The sequence below is a fragment of the Heptranchias perlo genome, chromosome 18 (assembly GCF_035084215.1).
Source record: "Heptranchias perlo isolate sHepPer1 chromosome 18, sHepPer1.hap1, whole genome shotgun sequence".
Classification (NCBI taxonomy): Eukaryota; Metazoa; Chordata; class Chondrichthyes; order Hexanchiformes; family Hexanchidae; genus Heptranchias; species Heptranchias perlo.
The window spans coordinates 21,002,629-21,016,738 of NC_090342.1; the positions used below are offsets into that span (position 1 = coordinate 21,002,629).

The window sequence follows — 14,110 nt, forward strand, 5'->3', positions numbered from 1 at the left end:
CATGTGTAAACCCAGGCAGCGTTGACCTAAAAACTACTCATCGTGTCTCTGTCTTAGAAGTTATTTTTTGTAATATTGGATATATCTACAAAGGTTTACTGATGCATAAATTTGCATTATTATTTCTGACTTCCTCTTTATATGCAGGACAGATTGTGCGTTAATTAATGAACTCTGCTGCCAGCAATATTCAGGGCATCCGACTAGGTGAGAGATGCTGCTAGATGTGTGACAATTTAGTATGATTGTATTTTCCCCTGTATGCCTAAAGTGCTCAGCTGGTAAAAAGGTAGCAAGATGTAGGTTTTCCACTGAGTACTAAGTTTAGAGCATATTGAAGTTACAGCATTGTAACAATATATGAGTAACTTACAATTGCAACCTTTAAGGGTGACATAACGAGAGCCACAAATGGCATCTGTAATGTACTCACAATTGGTAACATACTGTTTAAATAACTTGATAATGCTGAGAGTGATACTTTAAAATAGTTCCAGTGGTATTCTTAAATACGTTGTATACTGGAGAATCTCAGTATTTTACTTGACACGATGGGTGTGCACTTTTTCCCCAGTTTGTTTATCTGTTTGAAACTAAGTTGAATGCTCAACTTATTTGGTTCTCTAAAAAGAAATAATTTTTGATCGTTTAATCCCTTTCAATTATAAAATATTGACTGTTTCATTGTGTTAACCATAGCAAGAGAACATATGGACACGTGAAAGTACAAAAAGGAACTTAAAAAAACAACGTAGTATTTCATGATCTAAAATCCAATCAGTAAACGGGATTTCTGCTAATCTTCTGAAATAGTTAAGGCGACCCATGGGGAGATGCCTTTCCATGTCCCCCTATTCAACTGCCTCCTTTTAATTGCCTGCATCCCTATAAATTTTACTTGCATACAATTTTCTGCTCCCACCACTAGCATGCTTCCTGCACATTGAGCTGCGAATAATTATGCAGATAGGCTAAAGATGGAAAATTGAGTGTAAACTACCATTTTGGCAAGAATTGCACCAATTCTTAACCTCGTTTAGTTCACTTACATCTGTATATGGACACCCTGTCTGCGCTGTGCTTAAATTTAAGATTCTCAGTTGTCAATTTTATACAGTTATTGATGATCATAATGGTATATTAATGATGAAAATTGTATTTTGCAGTATGATTATGTTTATCAGAGGTCAAAATGTGAAACACTATACTGATTAAAGTTGCACAAATTTGATTCATATTTCAGAAATCATAAAAATAAGACTGAGTTCCTGGTTAGGGACAAAGTGTGCTGTACAAAGAACGGCTACGTCAGGGACTATACAGAAGAATCAGAATCAGAGTCAAAGTTAAAGTCAAAGTCAGAGCGAGAAAAAGAGAAACGAGTTCGTCTGTGTAACGGAGAAATCTTTTTTATCTGTCAGGTAGAACCACGCACTTACTAATGTCTTTTTTTAAATAGAGGGGATCTTGCCATCAAAACCCTTTTTAAAATCAAATGGTTGCAAGGAATTAGGATTATTCATTCTTTTGTTCTGTTCAGTCAACTAGCTACTTAAAATGATATTTAAACAATAAGAAGTTATGGGAGCAGAATTATCAATACGTTTTTTAATTAGAAAGTTCCATCCTTCCTCCCCTACACCCCTCAATGTATTGATTCTTGCAGGAGTATAGTTCCACAGGTGCAGGCAGCCCTCCACTACTTTGTGCAAGTGCTCATTTTTAATGTGCCAGCCTTGACAGTGGTATCAAAAGTCTAATTGACACTGGAGATATCACAGCTGAGCCCAATTCTGCACACATTTGCCGTACGTCCCAGTGGAGTCACTAGGTGGAATGAGTAGAGATTAGACCTCATCAAATCACAAGAAACAAGATCAGAGGATAGATAGCGTTGAGGAAGGCCATTTTGCCCATCTTATCTCATCTATCCAGAAAGAAGCTACGCCTGGAATTTCCAGAGGAATTCTCCCAATTGGCGGAAGCCCCAGAGAAACAGTAGAATCAGTTGTTTACACCATTTCCACGGGCTTTCCGTCAATCTTTCAAGCATCATTAGGAGAACCCCTCTGAAAATTTTACCTTGTACTGTTTTTCCTACCCTAATTACAGCATCCAACTGTTTTTAAAAGATTCTAGGGAATTTTCCTCCATTGCCTGATCTAGAAGTCCATTTCATGTACTGATCACTCTGTGAAAACCTACCGACCAATGCCAAATTTGCCTTTCACTAGTTTGAACTTGTGCCCTTATCCTCTTGTCACAGTTTAATATGAAGTTATACCTTTTCTACACCATTTACTATCTTCTATATCTCTGAAGTTGTCTCTAGTCTTTACTCATAGCTCAACCCTTTGACAGTTAGGAATCAGTCAGTGGCTCTTTTGTGCAGTCTCCAGGGCTTGAATGTTTCCCTTGTGTCTAAATGACCAGAACTGAACACAGTAGTCAGGCTATGGTCTGACTATAGCATTGTAGAGTTTAAACGTAGCTTCCTCTTGCTTGCACGCTGCTGTTTTTGCTCTTCAGTTCAGCATTCTATTTGCTTTGTTGATTCTTACATTGCAGTAATTGGAAAAGTCAAGTATACGAACGTCCCAAGATCCTTTCAACTTCACCCTTTACTTTTTCAACACCATCATGAAGTATGGATGTTGTTCACTGTTTCTTCCTATGTAAAGTAGTTGTCCATATCAAGTTCATCCTACCACTGTTCTATCTACTAATGTTTTATTTAACTCATTCTGTAGCTATGCCTTACATATTCAAGTTCAAAACTCTTTCATATCCATAATTCAGTTTTAAATCGTGGTAACGACATTTAAACTGTATACTGTTTTTAAAAAAATATCTAGTTCAGACTTGTAGATTTCAAAAATATTTTCTATCATGGCATTGTGTTAGCTCTGAGGTTAAAGCCCACGAGTTTTAGTTATTCTATAATTCATGAAGTAATATTAGCTGAAGATATTCTGTTCAGTGTAGCAGTTGGGCTGTTAAAATTGACCCTGGGCTAGAGAAAAGAGAAAAAGTAGTTAGGATTCTTGCTCCTGATTAGTATTTAACAACCTCAAAAGGAAGGGCAGGACTGGGGTTGGTTGCAATGCTTTCCAAAGTTGAATATTCTACTGACACTCATTGTCTGAACTCAGCATGAAGAATGTGGACACATGCATGAGAAAAAGGCACTTGAGCAAGGTACTGGAGGCCTGCTAGTGTCTGTGGAACTGTATCCCAGCAAAAGTCAACACCTTCAAGAAAAGGAGAGAATTTGGGGGGGGGAAGAAAGCAGAATACATGGTCAGTAACTCACCAGAGTGATCTTGGTTGTCAAATTCTCATTAAATCGTGTGTGTGTATATATATATATATAAAAAAAATGATTGGATTATATTGTACTTCACGAAATGGGGATAATTTTAACTTATCACCAGGCAATAGTGAATTGGCCGTATTTTTTTTCAAGCTCACTTGATTTTCTTTTCCAATTAAAAATTAAAATTACCGAGTATCTCTTGTACTTGCATGGAGACAAATTTTTTTGAAAATATTGTTTTCTGTTTGGCTTGCAGAATAAAATTGAAGAGACCAATGTTGCAAAAACACATTACTTGCTCCTGGATGACATGGAAAATCGACAAATTTTGGTGGACTATAAAGAAGTGATGAGAGTTTGTAAATTGCAGTATGCGTGGGCCAGAACAATCCACACCTTTCAGGTGAGAAGTGTAACAGTCAACAATTTCATCATTTCTTAGTACATCAACGAGCTGCACTTTAGCCACTGAATAGTCACATGCAGCTCAGGAGATGCTGGTTGGCTATCTCTGGCATAGATAAATCAGACTAAGGATGCTAAATTCTTTTTATTCCTTTTTTCTCCCCATCTCTGCTGGAGGAGAGCTGTCACTTGTTTCATAGGTGCCAGCTCCCTCTAGAACTTGAAGTGATTACTCCTAATACATGAGTCTAGATAGTAAATTAGTTGACTGTGTAGGATAATCAGAGCTGAGCCTGCTTCTTAAGTTTCTAGCAGGAGTCACTAGATAGCAATCAGGAATAGAAACGCCAACCTTTATTTTCTCTCTCTGTTCCCTAATCCAGGCTTGCGGAGGATGCCTATTTTATCGCGACTATTCCAATGCTCTCCTGGCTGGCTCCTGACCTTGCACCCTCCATAAACTTGAGGTCATCCAAACTCGCACTGTCCCGTTCACCCATCAGCCCTGTGCTCGCTGACCTACATTGGCTCCCAGTCTGGCAATGCCTCGATTTTAAAATTCTCATCCTTGTTTTCAGATCCCTCCACGGCCTCACCCCTCTACTTCTGTAACCTCCTCCAACCATACAACTCTCCGAGATCTCTGTGCACCTCCAATTCTGGCCTTTTGCTGTGCCTTCAGCTGCCTAAGCTCTGGAATTCCCTCTCTAAACCTCTCCATCTCTCTACCGCTCTCTCCCACTTCAAGACGCTCCTTAAAACCTGCCTCTTTGACCAAGCTTTTGGTCGCCTGTCCTAATAGCTCCCTATGTGACTCGGTGTCAAATGCGCTATATAAATGCAAGTTGTTGTTATAGCACCTCAACTGCTGCCTGGCTGAGATGAGCGAAATCAACACAGCCCTGGGACATTCTAATCTGTATGTGTGCTAAGGTCTGTTAGACACACATACTTAGAACACTCATGTATTTCAACTCCACTTGTATTTTAGGGCTCTGAAGCTGACACAGTTGTATATGTTGTGGGATTAGTAGGAAGACAGAACTGGCAGCACATCTATACTGCAGTCACACGAGGGTGCCAGCGTGTCTACGTTGTTACTTCTGAGAACCATTTTATTAAAGCGGTAACGGCCAAAAGCCCTCGCCGAAACACACGCCTGCGTGAATTGCTGCAAGAGAAACTGCTAAAAGCAGGACCTACTTCAGGTATTGAGGAATCACTGTCCCAGCAACAGCCAAGTTGTATGCCTTCGGGAGTGCCGTTCACACTTGCAGTACCCAACTCAACCCAGTTTGATTCATCTGTACCCTCCAGCCAGACAGTGGGTGACTTTGCCTCCCGTAAAGCCAGTGAAATAAAAAAGGAAAGCAGCAACACCGAATCGCAGAAGGAAGACTCCTTTTCAGAAGATTTGGCATTTGCACAAAATTACAGCTGGTCCCCTCAAAGTCTGGAGTTTGACAACAGAGAATGTGATGAGGCCCAGGAGAGCACAACAGCAGCATGCACCTCCTCTCTTCAAACTAGTGATCGAACCAAGATGGATTCTTCTGTGGGGAAGACTGAAGAGTCCACTAGTTCTAATAGACTTTCTACACCTTGGTCTCCTGGCAATAAGAGAATTGGTAATACTGTGGACGAAAAGGGATCCTCTCCAAAATACTCTAAGGTAAATTAAAATGTTCTGTGGGGTGGTGTAAATTTCTGAAGAATTATTGTTGGATCAAGGTTGATTTTTGGGAACATGAAATGTTAATAACCACATGATCTGTCCATGCCATCAGCACTGTTTACTGCAAAAATATTTGATTGAACATCAGTCCACCGAGCCAGTAATATCCCTACCTTTGATCTGACTCCTGAGCAACTGTAATTTACATTAAGGCATTCTCCATATTGTTATTCTTTTTGTCCTTCCTTCAGGACTGGTGAGGGCAATCATTTGCTGATCTGTTAAAATTTTATATACATACAGTTACAAGAGAAAATCCCATTCTTTGGTATATGCTGAAAATATTTAATTGCACAGCAATAGTTTTAACAAGGCATTTCTTATTTAATGGTCACTTGCTGAATGCTTTTGCCTCAAGTTGTCTAAAGGCAAGGAGGTAAATTTTATAATTGTGCACACCCAGCCAGAGCTCAGATCAGGAAATCATGAGCATGCTACCTGTGATTTCCTGCCCATTAATTTTAATGGATAGAAAATCATAGGTTGCATATGTGCTTCCAGCAGCGGAGGCTCCATTGGGACCGCACAATCAGAAAATTTACCCCAAGGAGTCTAATCTGTTTTTGTTTTTCTTTCCTTCCTGCATCTCTCCCTCAATTGAATGGTGATCTGCCTATAACTGGTGAAGTATACCTTCACTTTTCTTTCCTCCCTCTGACTTCCACCAATTTTTTTTTCCTCACGCCTCCTTGCTGGAGTATGATTCCATTGGCACTTGTCACACTCTGAGGCCGTGCCTAAATAGTTAATGTTGGCAGCCTATTTAACTATAAGGGGATGACTGCCAAGCCAAATCCTAAAGAATGATGACTATTGAACTTTAGGATGAGTAATATAACTTTAAATAACTTGGAGAGTGGAATTCTTGATCTGTACCATCAATGACACAAACAGCTCTAATGATTGGACTCAATGAAGGTAGGCAGAGAGTTCAATTCAACTTAAATAGCTGGGATTTTTTTTATTGCATCATGTATTGGCTGGTGTTCTTTAAATGCTTGGAAACATGACTAAATTTATTTTATGGATAGATACTTACAAACTCAACCAATGGCTCTTTCTGGGGAATTTAAGATTTTCTTTTATTTTGCAGGTACTCTTGATGGAATCGCCTCTTGGCTGCACTAAGTTTAAGCAGCTGGCACTCGACCACTCACCCCCAAGAGGAAAAATGAATGCGAAGCAGCTCTTTAAAGAGGAAAAGTGAAGATGCACAGACTTTATAAAAGGAACAAACACTGAAATAAAGTGAAGTTAAAGGAGTAGCATGCTTTCACTTGGAGGTTTAATGCCCTCGACAAAGTTGAAAGTTCCACCCATAGTGCTTTTAAAGTGGTTGTATGACTGCAACTTGCACCAACCAAGACATGTAAAATTGTCATCAAATCTTAGATGTTCCTAATGGATATAGTTCAGCTATTCTGCTCTTTATTCATGTTAGTTTGTGATAATTTAACAGTTGCTATTTTAAAAAAAATTCATTATTTCTATTTCCTGAAAAAAAATGGTGATTGGCTTCTGCAAACCAGTGTTTAAATTTTACCATCATCTTATACATCACAGATATGGCTAAGTGATGTACTATATAAAAAAAATTTTTAAACCATTTTGCATTTTAAGTACAAATGCAATCTTAAAACTAAACTACTGCAGTCACAGTGCATGTTTTTACCTGGTTTTATTTCATCTTGCATATCCCATACAAATTAGCAGTGAAGTTTCCCAAAACCTTAGAGGACGATAAATATCATGCTACCAAAGTAGGAAATTTGTACAAAAATACTTTACAGTTTATAATACTTGTTTGTTACAAATAAAAATACATTGTCCAAAGGACATAGGTATGACAGATTTGATTCAAGTTTACCTAGATTATAGCTGTCTATATTTGTGTTGCTGGCAGTGCTTTTTTTAAAATATGAATCACATCTGTAGGCTGGAAAACTTAATATAATGGGTGTGTTCTTCAGTGGTTGTAAGTTAAATAAGTCAAAGCAGGGTACAGATGTTCCCTTGATTTCTTTTAAAAACCGGGGGTAGATTTTAACTTTCACCACTGGGCAGAAAACTGGCGTTAGTCGATCGGTTGTCCATTATACACCCCGCCTGATATTCCTTTCCATAAAGTCAATCTGCGACCACCAGTTTTCACCTGGCAGTGAAAGTTAAAATCTACCCCCATGTGTTTTGATTCACTGGAGTGAGGCACAACCAACAATAATACTAACATTTAACCAGCCTTAAATTCATATACATCAAAGTAGAATTCATATTTCAGTTATACTGATTTACAAAGTCAATCTTTTACAAATACAAATGTGTTCATTAACTATTTACCAGCCCCAATGATGGACCATAAAATGTAGAAGACACTATACACATAAATGAGCAGGTTTAGGATTACCTATTTAAAAATGGATTAATATTAAGACTAAGTAATCCAAATGGCAGGTACTTATCACGAGTTACAGTCCTTGTGGCAATATCAGAATCTCCATGGTAAAAGATAAGACTATAAAATCCTAGCAGAGAGAAGGTCACCTGTGGTTAGTTGTTTTTTTTTATTACTGGGGATGGCATTTTATTTTCTCATTAATTAGGGTTCTCCCTTAGCAAGTCAGTGCTTTTAAAAATCGAGACTAAAGCTTAGCTATAATTCTAACATTTTGGAGTTTGTGAAAGGAGGGAAATGTTCAAGGCAGATCACTGTGTAGTTTTAAGCATTACTGGAAATAAGAGCAGAGAAATGCTTCACAAGGCCATTGCTGCTTCCCAGCAAGTTCCCTCTCAAAGGCTAATAGGAACAAAACATTTTGGCCAAAAACCAGTTCACAGAAGACTGGCCAAATAAATTATTTGTCTGTGCAGTTTTAAACTTTTCATTAAAACATATACACTCACCAGGGGTAAAGACTCTGTGCTGCATCAATAGTTTTACAATATTTTTTGAATATAATTGAGATTCTCAATTTAATTAAAAAGGTTCACTTTACATTTTTTAAGCAGCACAGGTGTAAATTTCTTTTGGCCAGTAACCAGCTGGCAGCATCATAAATAGATCATAAAAAATATTAGCTTTTCTAGAATTTGGACAGTAATTGCCAGAAAAAAAACCCACTCTTGGCATAATGAGTACAGTTTTTGTTTCCTGGCTGTGCCCTGCATAGACTGGCTTAATTATGCTTCACAGTTTTGTCAAACCTGTTAATTTTTTTTGTCATTTGCAGTGGGTGGGAGGGGGCTTATCAAAAAAGGTAGGTTTCTGCTCATTTATGAAATCTGTGTGCTTGGAACCTGTGATTCACATGACTGACTAAAAAGGTGGCTTTTCCACAAATGAACATTATTAAAGTGAGTTAGCACCATTGAAAATCCACAATGCCTCAGTCTATCGGACTGAATACCTTACACTACAATGTGTTTGTGTTTTCCTGCATCTCTGTACTACAAAGTCTTCCTTTCTGTTGCCTGAAACCGTGAGCTTCATCCTGCTCACTCCATTCTCCTGCTTGTGATGTCTGATCTACAGGGAGCACTTCCTGAAAGGCCAGTGGGTTTCTGCTGATGACCAGTTCAAGTTTATTGCCAGAATCTGCAATTAGAGGCACCACCAGGCAGCAGTCAAAGTCTCTGGTACGAATGTGATTTACCTGTTGCAAGGAAAGGAAGTAGACATCAATCTTTTTAGTCTCGCCTTCCAAGAAATATGAACAGCAATAATTTTTTTTTAATGCTTTATGTGGGTTAAAAATGGATTTAAGTGTTGAATTTGATATACCTGCAACAACCTATCATAGGGCTTGACACCACCAAGGGCAGCTGGTCCATTTGGGCGAATGTTGTTGACATACACACCTTTCTCCAGCAGGCCATCTGAAACACTGAATCCAAAATCTTCAATATCTGAATCTTTGTATAGCGTTACCTGTGAAAGGTTTCAAGAAGGTATTAAATTAATTAATAGCAAAACTTTCCAACTTGGTACGGAATCAATGTAATTTCATGATTATGTTTGAGTAGAGGAATGCATGCTGGTTTCTGCAATGTTCCATTAAAACTCCTCTCCTGGATAAAGAAATTATCCAACACTACAGTGTAACTTTGTGCTGCCTTAGCACATCCTATTTGAATAATCAGGCCTTTGTGATTGAAGTTAAATTACAACACAGATCTACTTTCAATTCTAGGTTTACAAATGAGGAAAAACAATGAGTTTTACTAGTCTAATTACTGTAATTGGTCAAACTGATAATTCCATTCTCAACACTTCAGTTTCTATAATGAAAAAAACCTGAATTTAGAAAGACAGAAACATGACCAGCATAAATATATTTTATAGAGTCTAAAACCTTGTGCAACTCCACTGGTGTTGGAGACATGATTTCTTTCATTTCTTGCTTGATTTTTCTAATAGCAAACGACTTTGATCTCCCACCATCTGACGGTAAAGTGTTGCTGCGGGAAGCCTGGGTGTAATGTGTCCTGACAGCATTTCTCTCCTGAAAGCTTGATTGTCTTCCAAGTGGCCTGTGCGCCAGACTGTTTTCATGATTCAGACTCAGTGTGCTCCCAGACATGATTGTTGCCTGTTGGATTAAATAACAAATCTGTAAAGTTCGGGGTCCCAGAAAATAAAGTGAAAAGGCAACTCTTTGCATTAGCGATGGTGAATAAGAGTTAGGCACATTGTGGAATGCAGTGTTATGTTCACACACATTTTGTATTTTGAGTTGATTCAGAAGATTAGTAAGGCAGAATATAGCTTGGTGTTATTATTTAAACTAAATGTATGTACAGGTTTGTGTTAGTATGGATTACAAAGCTGCATTTATTTAGTGTTAAATACTAAGCTGTTAATTTTAGCGAGTTTTAGGCAGAAGTCTTGCCACTACATTGTATGTACGCTCTTAAAAATTATTGCTTCACACCACGACTAAACATTCAAAAAAGTACCAATATAGCCAAGTTTCTCAAATTCAGTTGGTTTTGGTTGCCAGCCTTCTTTAAAGAGGAGCTAGGTTCCTGTAATTATTAAGTAAGACCGTATGATATAGGCTAAAGAACAAAAGCTGGGTCCAAAATAATGACTCATTCAATATTACTTCTCTGAAATAGTGAAAACCTCATACCTCCAATTCTCTCAGGATTCCTGACTGACCACACGTTTCTAAATCTTCTAGAGCCTGGGACCAAAAGTTTTCTTCCTGATCTGCTTCTAATCCATCATGACCACCTACATAACTGAAATTTGTTCAAAGAAAAAGGTATATATATACATATTAAAATCCTTGTGTAGGGTACGCTCTTCCTGTCCAAAAATCTTACTTGAAATGTTAAAATAGAAATTACATTCAGTTTTGCTGTATTAACTGTTATGATGTAGTTGCAGGCTGTGGTCACTAGGTGACTCTGGGAGGCAGTTTCTAATAACTCGCCATCTTATATATAAAAAAAAATTCAACAACTAACTTCGGGTAATGCCATACAAATATATATATATTCACCCACAAGTTAATAAATTACCTTGTAAACTGTTAAAATAAGATTAAAATCTATTAAATGTTGGTGTTCAGGGAGACTTGCGTGTCCTCGTACAAGAAACACAAAGTTAGCAAGCAATTAGGAAAGCAAATGGAATGTTGGCCTTTGATGCAAGGGGGTTGGCAGTCTTCCCACAATTGTACAGGGCTTTGGTGAGACCTCACCTGGAGTACTGTGTATAGTTTTGGTCTCCTTATCTAAGGAAGGATATACTTGCCTTAGAGGCAGTACAGCGAAGGTTCACCAGATTAATTCCTGGGATGAGAGGGTTGTCCTATGAGGTGAGGTTGAGTAGAAGTAGCCTATACTGTCTGGAGTGTAGAAGAATGAGAGAGGATCTCATAGAAACAAAAAATATTATGAGGGGGCTTGACAGGGTAGATGCTGAGAGGTTGTTTCCCCTGGCTGGGGAGTCTAGAACTAGGGGGCATAGTCGCAGGATAAGGGATCGGCCATTTAAGACAGAGATGGAGGAAGAATTTCTTCAGAGAGTTGTGAATCTTTGGAATTCTCTACCCCAGAGGGCTGTGGATGCTGACTCATTGAATATACTAAAGGCTGAGACAGACAGATTTCTGGACTCTAGGAGAATCATGGGATACGGGGATCAGGCAGAAAAATGGAGTTGAGGTCGAAGATCAGCCATGATCTGACTGAATGGCAGAGCAGCCTCGAGGGGCCATGTGGCCTACTCCTGCTCCTATTTCTTACGTTCTTATGTAAAATTGGAACGGTTTCCTTCATCATGCCTTTAGTGTTATTTACTTGTGAAATATGTGGCTTGGAGTTAAGAATGGAGAGTTGAAATTCTGGCCCATGGAGGAAGGAGGTGGAGTTTGTGTAGTTGTTGCTGGGGCCACAATTTGAGGTAGAACCCAGATACGCCAGGTTTGCATCTCTTAAGATGAAAATCCTGACCCAGGGTAGATGGTGCTTCTTCTCCCTGCCCTCTGCATCCTGGCAGCAATTTTGGGGCATGGCTAGGGGCATTCCCAACCAACCCTGTTAGCGAACATGTAAACTGCTGAGCCTGAGCAGGCTTGGGTTGCAATTTGGACTTCCTAATCTATACCATTTTGAAAATAAGGTCACCCAATGCATGTCCCTAATTTACAGGTTTCACTATACTCAAAATATTCAGAATTTTTGCCACCCTAGTACGATTCCTAATTAATTGTCCCCATCCCTTTAAATTTCACTTAAACACAGTTACCACTCCCACCACTAGTGTGCCTTATTACCGCACCTTAAGCCATGCTCATCAGATGACCATGGAAAATTTGATGGGACTTGCAGTTGAGTCTGTTTACAACCCATCAAAAGCCTTTGTGGCATAAACTACACCAAAAGCAGAAAATCCAGGCTTCATTGCTTAGATTAACGCATAAAGAATGACACGTGTGGAAGGCATCAGTGGGTTGTCAGTTCCCAAGGAACCATATCCAGCATGAGGTGGTGCAAGATCTGGGTAGAATAGTTAAACATACATGCCCGGAATTTGTTCTGGAGCTCATCAGTGTGAGAAACAGTATAAATGGCTTAAAATGACCATTTACACCATTTTTCCAGGATTTCCATGATCTTCTGATGAAATGATGATGGGAGATTGGGAGAACCCCGTGGAAATTCAGGGCCACAATCTCCTACTTCAAAAGTAATTTGGGAGAATGGGACTGTAACAGGATAATAGTAATGTACAATTTGTCAAATGTCACTGAGGCCAAGTATTTAAAATAATTTTTGTGGCCTTCCTGCATAAATGCATTAAACAGAGTGGTACTCAGGAAACTCTTGGATCCAATCCCCAGGTTACACTGAGTTAACCCAATTCAGCTGGCCCAGATATGGGGACACTACAAGTCAACCTCAAAGTTCTAGACATTTTGTGGGTGGGTGGGTGGGTGGGTGGGTGGGTGGGTGGGTGGGTGGGGCGGAAATGAAGAAAGAAACAAACAGAGTTCTGCTCCTGACTCTTGTCCAGTGACCCCCTGCTGGAACTGCATATTTGTGGAACTTCATCCATATACTAATTTGCTGGCTTCAGAAAACAAGTGAGAGAAGCAATCAGAAAAAACTAAGTGAGGAAAGACAAAAATAAGACGTTCATATGCATTCTAACATTACACTGTCGTCGTCTTCTTTACAATGTAAAAGCTCATATATTGTTTCACAACTGCCATTCTCTGATGTATTGGAACATGTGCAAACTTAACAACTGTTCCTGTTCATTATTAAAGTTGTTCATTTCACAGATGAAATCTTTCAACCAAAAAGAAGCCAAACCATAGCACAGGGGAAAAATAAAAGTTATTTCAGCTGCTATTCCTACTGAAAAATTAATTGTACAACTCACCCACTAGTGGTGGGTCTATCCCATTCATCATCACTCAATGCTACATCATGATAAGGGTTATTACGTTGCCTGCTGGCAGGCGAAAAACTTAGTTTAGCACTTCTCCATTCGTGTGCATGAAGACTATATCCAGAGGCTTGATATCCAGAAGGACCTAAGGAAGGAAATAATGATAATGTGATTCAAAGCTAATATTTCAGAAACAATCTAGTAATGTTTAATAAAAGATTCAAAGCCAGTTGAAACACTTGGCAGAATCCTGTGTATGCACAACTGAAGGGATTTGAGAAGGCAAGAAACACAGTGATTATGGGGCCATTCAATCTTAAAAATGTTTCACAGACAGAAAATGGCATTTAACAAAAAGAAATTCACAAATGTGTCCAAGTTCCTCATTGAGTTGATTGTTAATGTTTTTCGAATTAATAAACTGGTTCCACACCAGCATATACTGTAGTCCGGGCCATGTCACAGTTTATAGTTTAATATCACACACTGACACACAAACTTAATTTAATCACACTCACGTAACCTGCCAACAGTGGAAATATTTTTTGATTTTTTAAAAAAACAGTTGCTATGTCACAATCACTTAAAGACAATCAGATTTGACAGCATTAACCCACTCTTTTATAAAATCAAAACTATTAGATATCCAAAATTATAGCAAATGATAGCCAGATTACTTAAGCCTTGTTGTGAAATACAATCATGATTCCTACAAGTGATAGCAATGGTAACTCGCATGCAATTTAGTCAC

The 14,110-nt window shown here is 38.7% G+C and overlaps 2 protein-coding genes across 8 annotated transcripts in view; one reads left to right on the forward strand and one right to left on the reverse strand.

Annotated features, from left to right (window-relative positions):
- The window catches only part of helb (helicase (DNA) B), a 32,301-nt gene extending 22,876 nt beyond the window's left edge, over window positions 1-9,425 (forward strand). Inside the window, exons 9-13 of the mRNA XM_067999490.1 lie at window positions 148-207; window positions 1,244-1,421; window positions 3,573-3,719; window positions 4,713-5,393; window positions 6,550-9,425. Coding sequence (XP_067855591.1) covers window positions 148-207; window positions 1,244-1,421; window positions 3,573-3,719; window positions 4,713-5,393; window positions 6,550-6,663 — 1,180 coding nt within the window. The 3' untranslated portion in view covers window positions 6,664-9,425. The remainder of the gene's footprint in view (window positions 1-147; window positions 208-1,243; window positions 1,422-3,572; window positions 3,720-4,712; window positions 5,394-6,549) is intronic.
- grip1 (glutamate receptor interacting protein 1) overlaps window positions 7,120-14,110 on the reverse strand; it is a 284,071-nt gene continuing 277,080 nt past the window's right edge. For 5 of the 7 annotated variants that reach the window (XM_067999485.1, XM_067999488.1, XM_067999482.1 and 2 more), the window contains 6 exons: window positions 13,351-13,504; window positions 10,586-10,697; window positions 10,410-10,478; window positions 9,806-10,042; window positions 9,235-9,381; window positions 7,120-9,106 (listed from right to left, as the gene is read on the reverse strand). In XM_067999485.1, coding sequence (XP_067855586.1) covers window positions 8,867-9,106; window positions 9,235-9,381; window positions 9,806-10,042; window positions 10,410-10,478; window positions 10,586-10,697; window positions 13,351-13,504 — 959 coding nt within the window. In that variant the 3' untranslated portion in view covers window positions 7,120-8,866. The remainder of the gene's footprint in view (window positions 9,107-9,234; window positions 9,382-9,805; window positions 10,043-10,409; window positions 10,479-10,585; window positions 10,698-13,350; window positions 13,505-14,110) is intronic. The other 2 variants (XM_067999489.1, XM_067999483.1) reach the window with 1 other exon arrangement.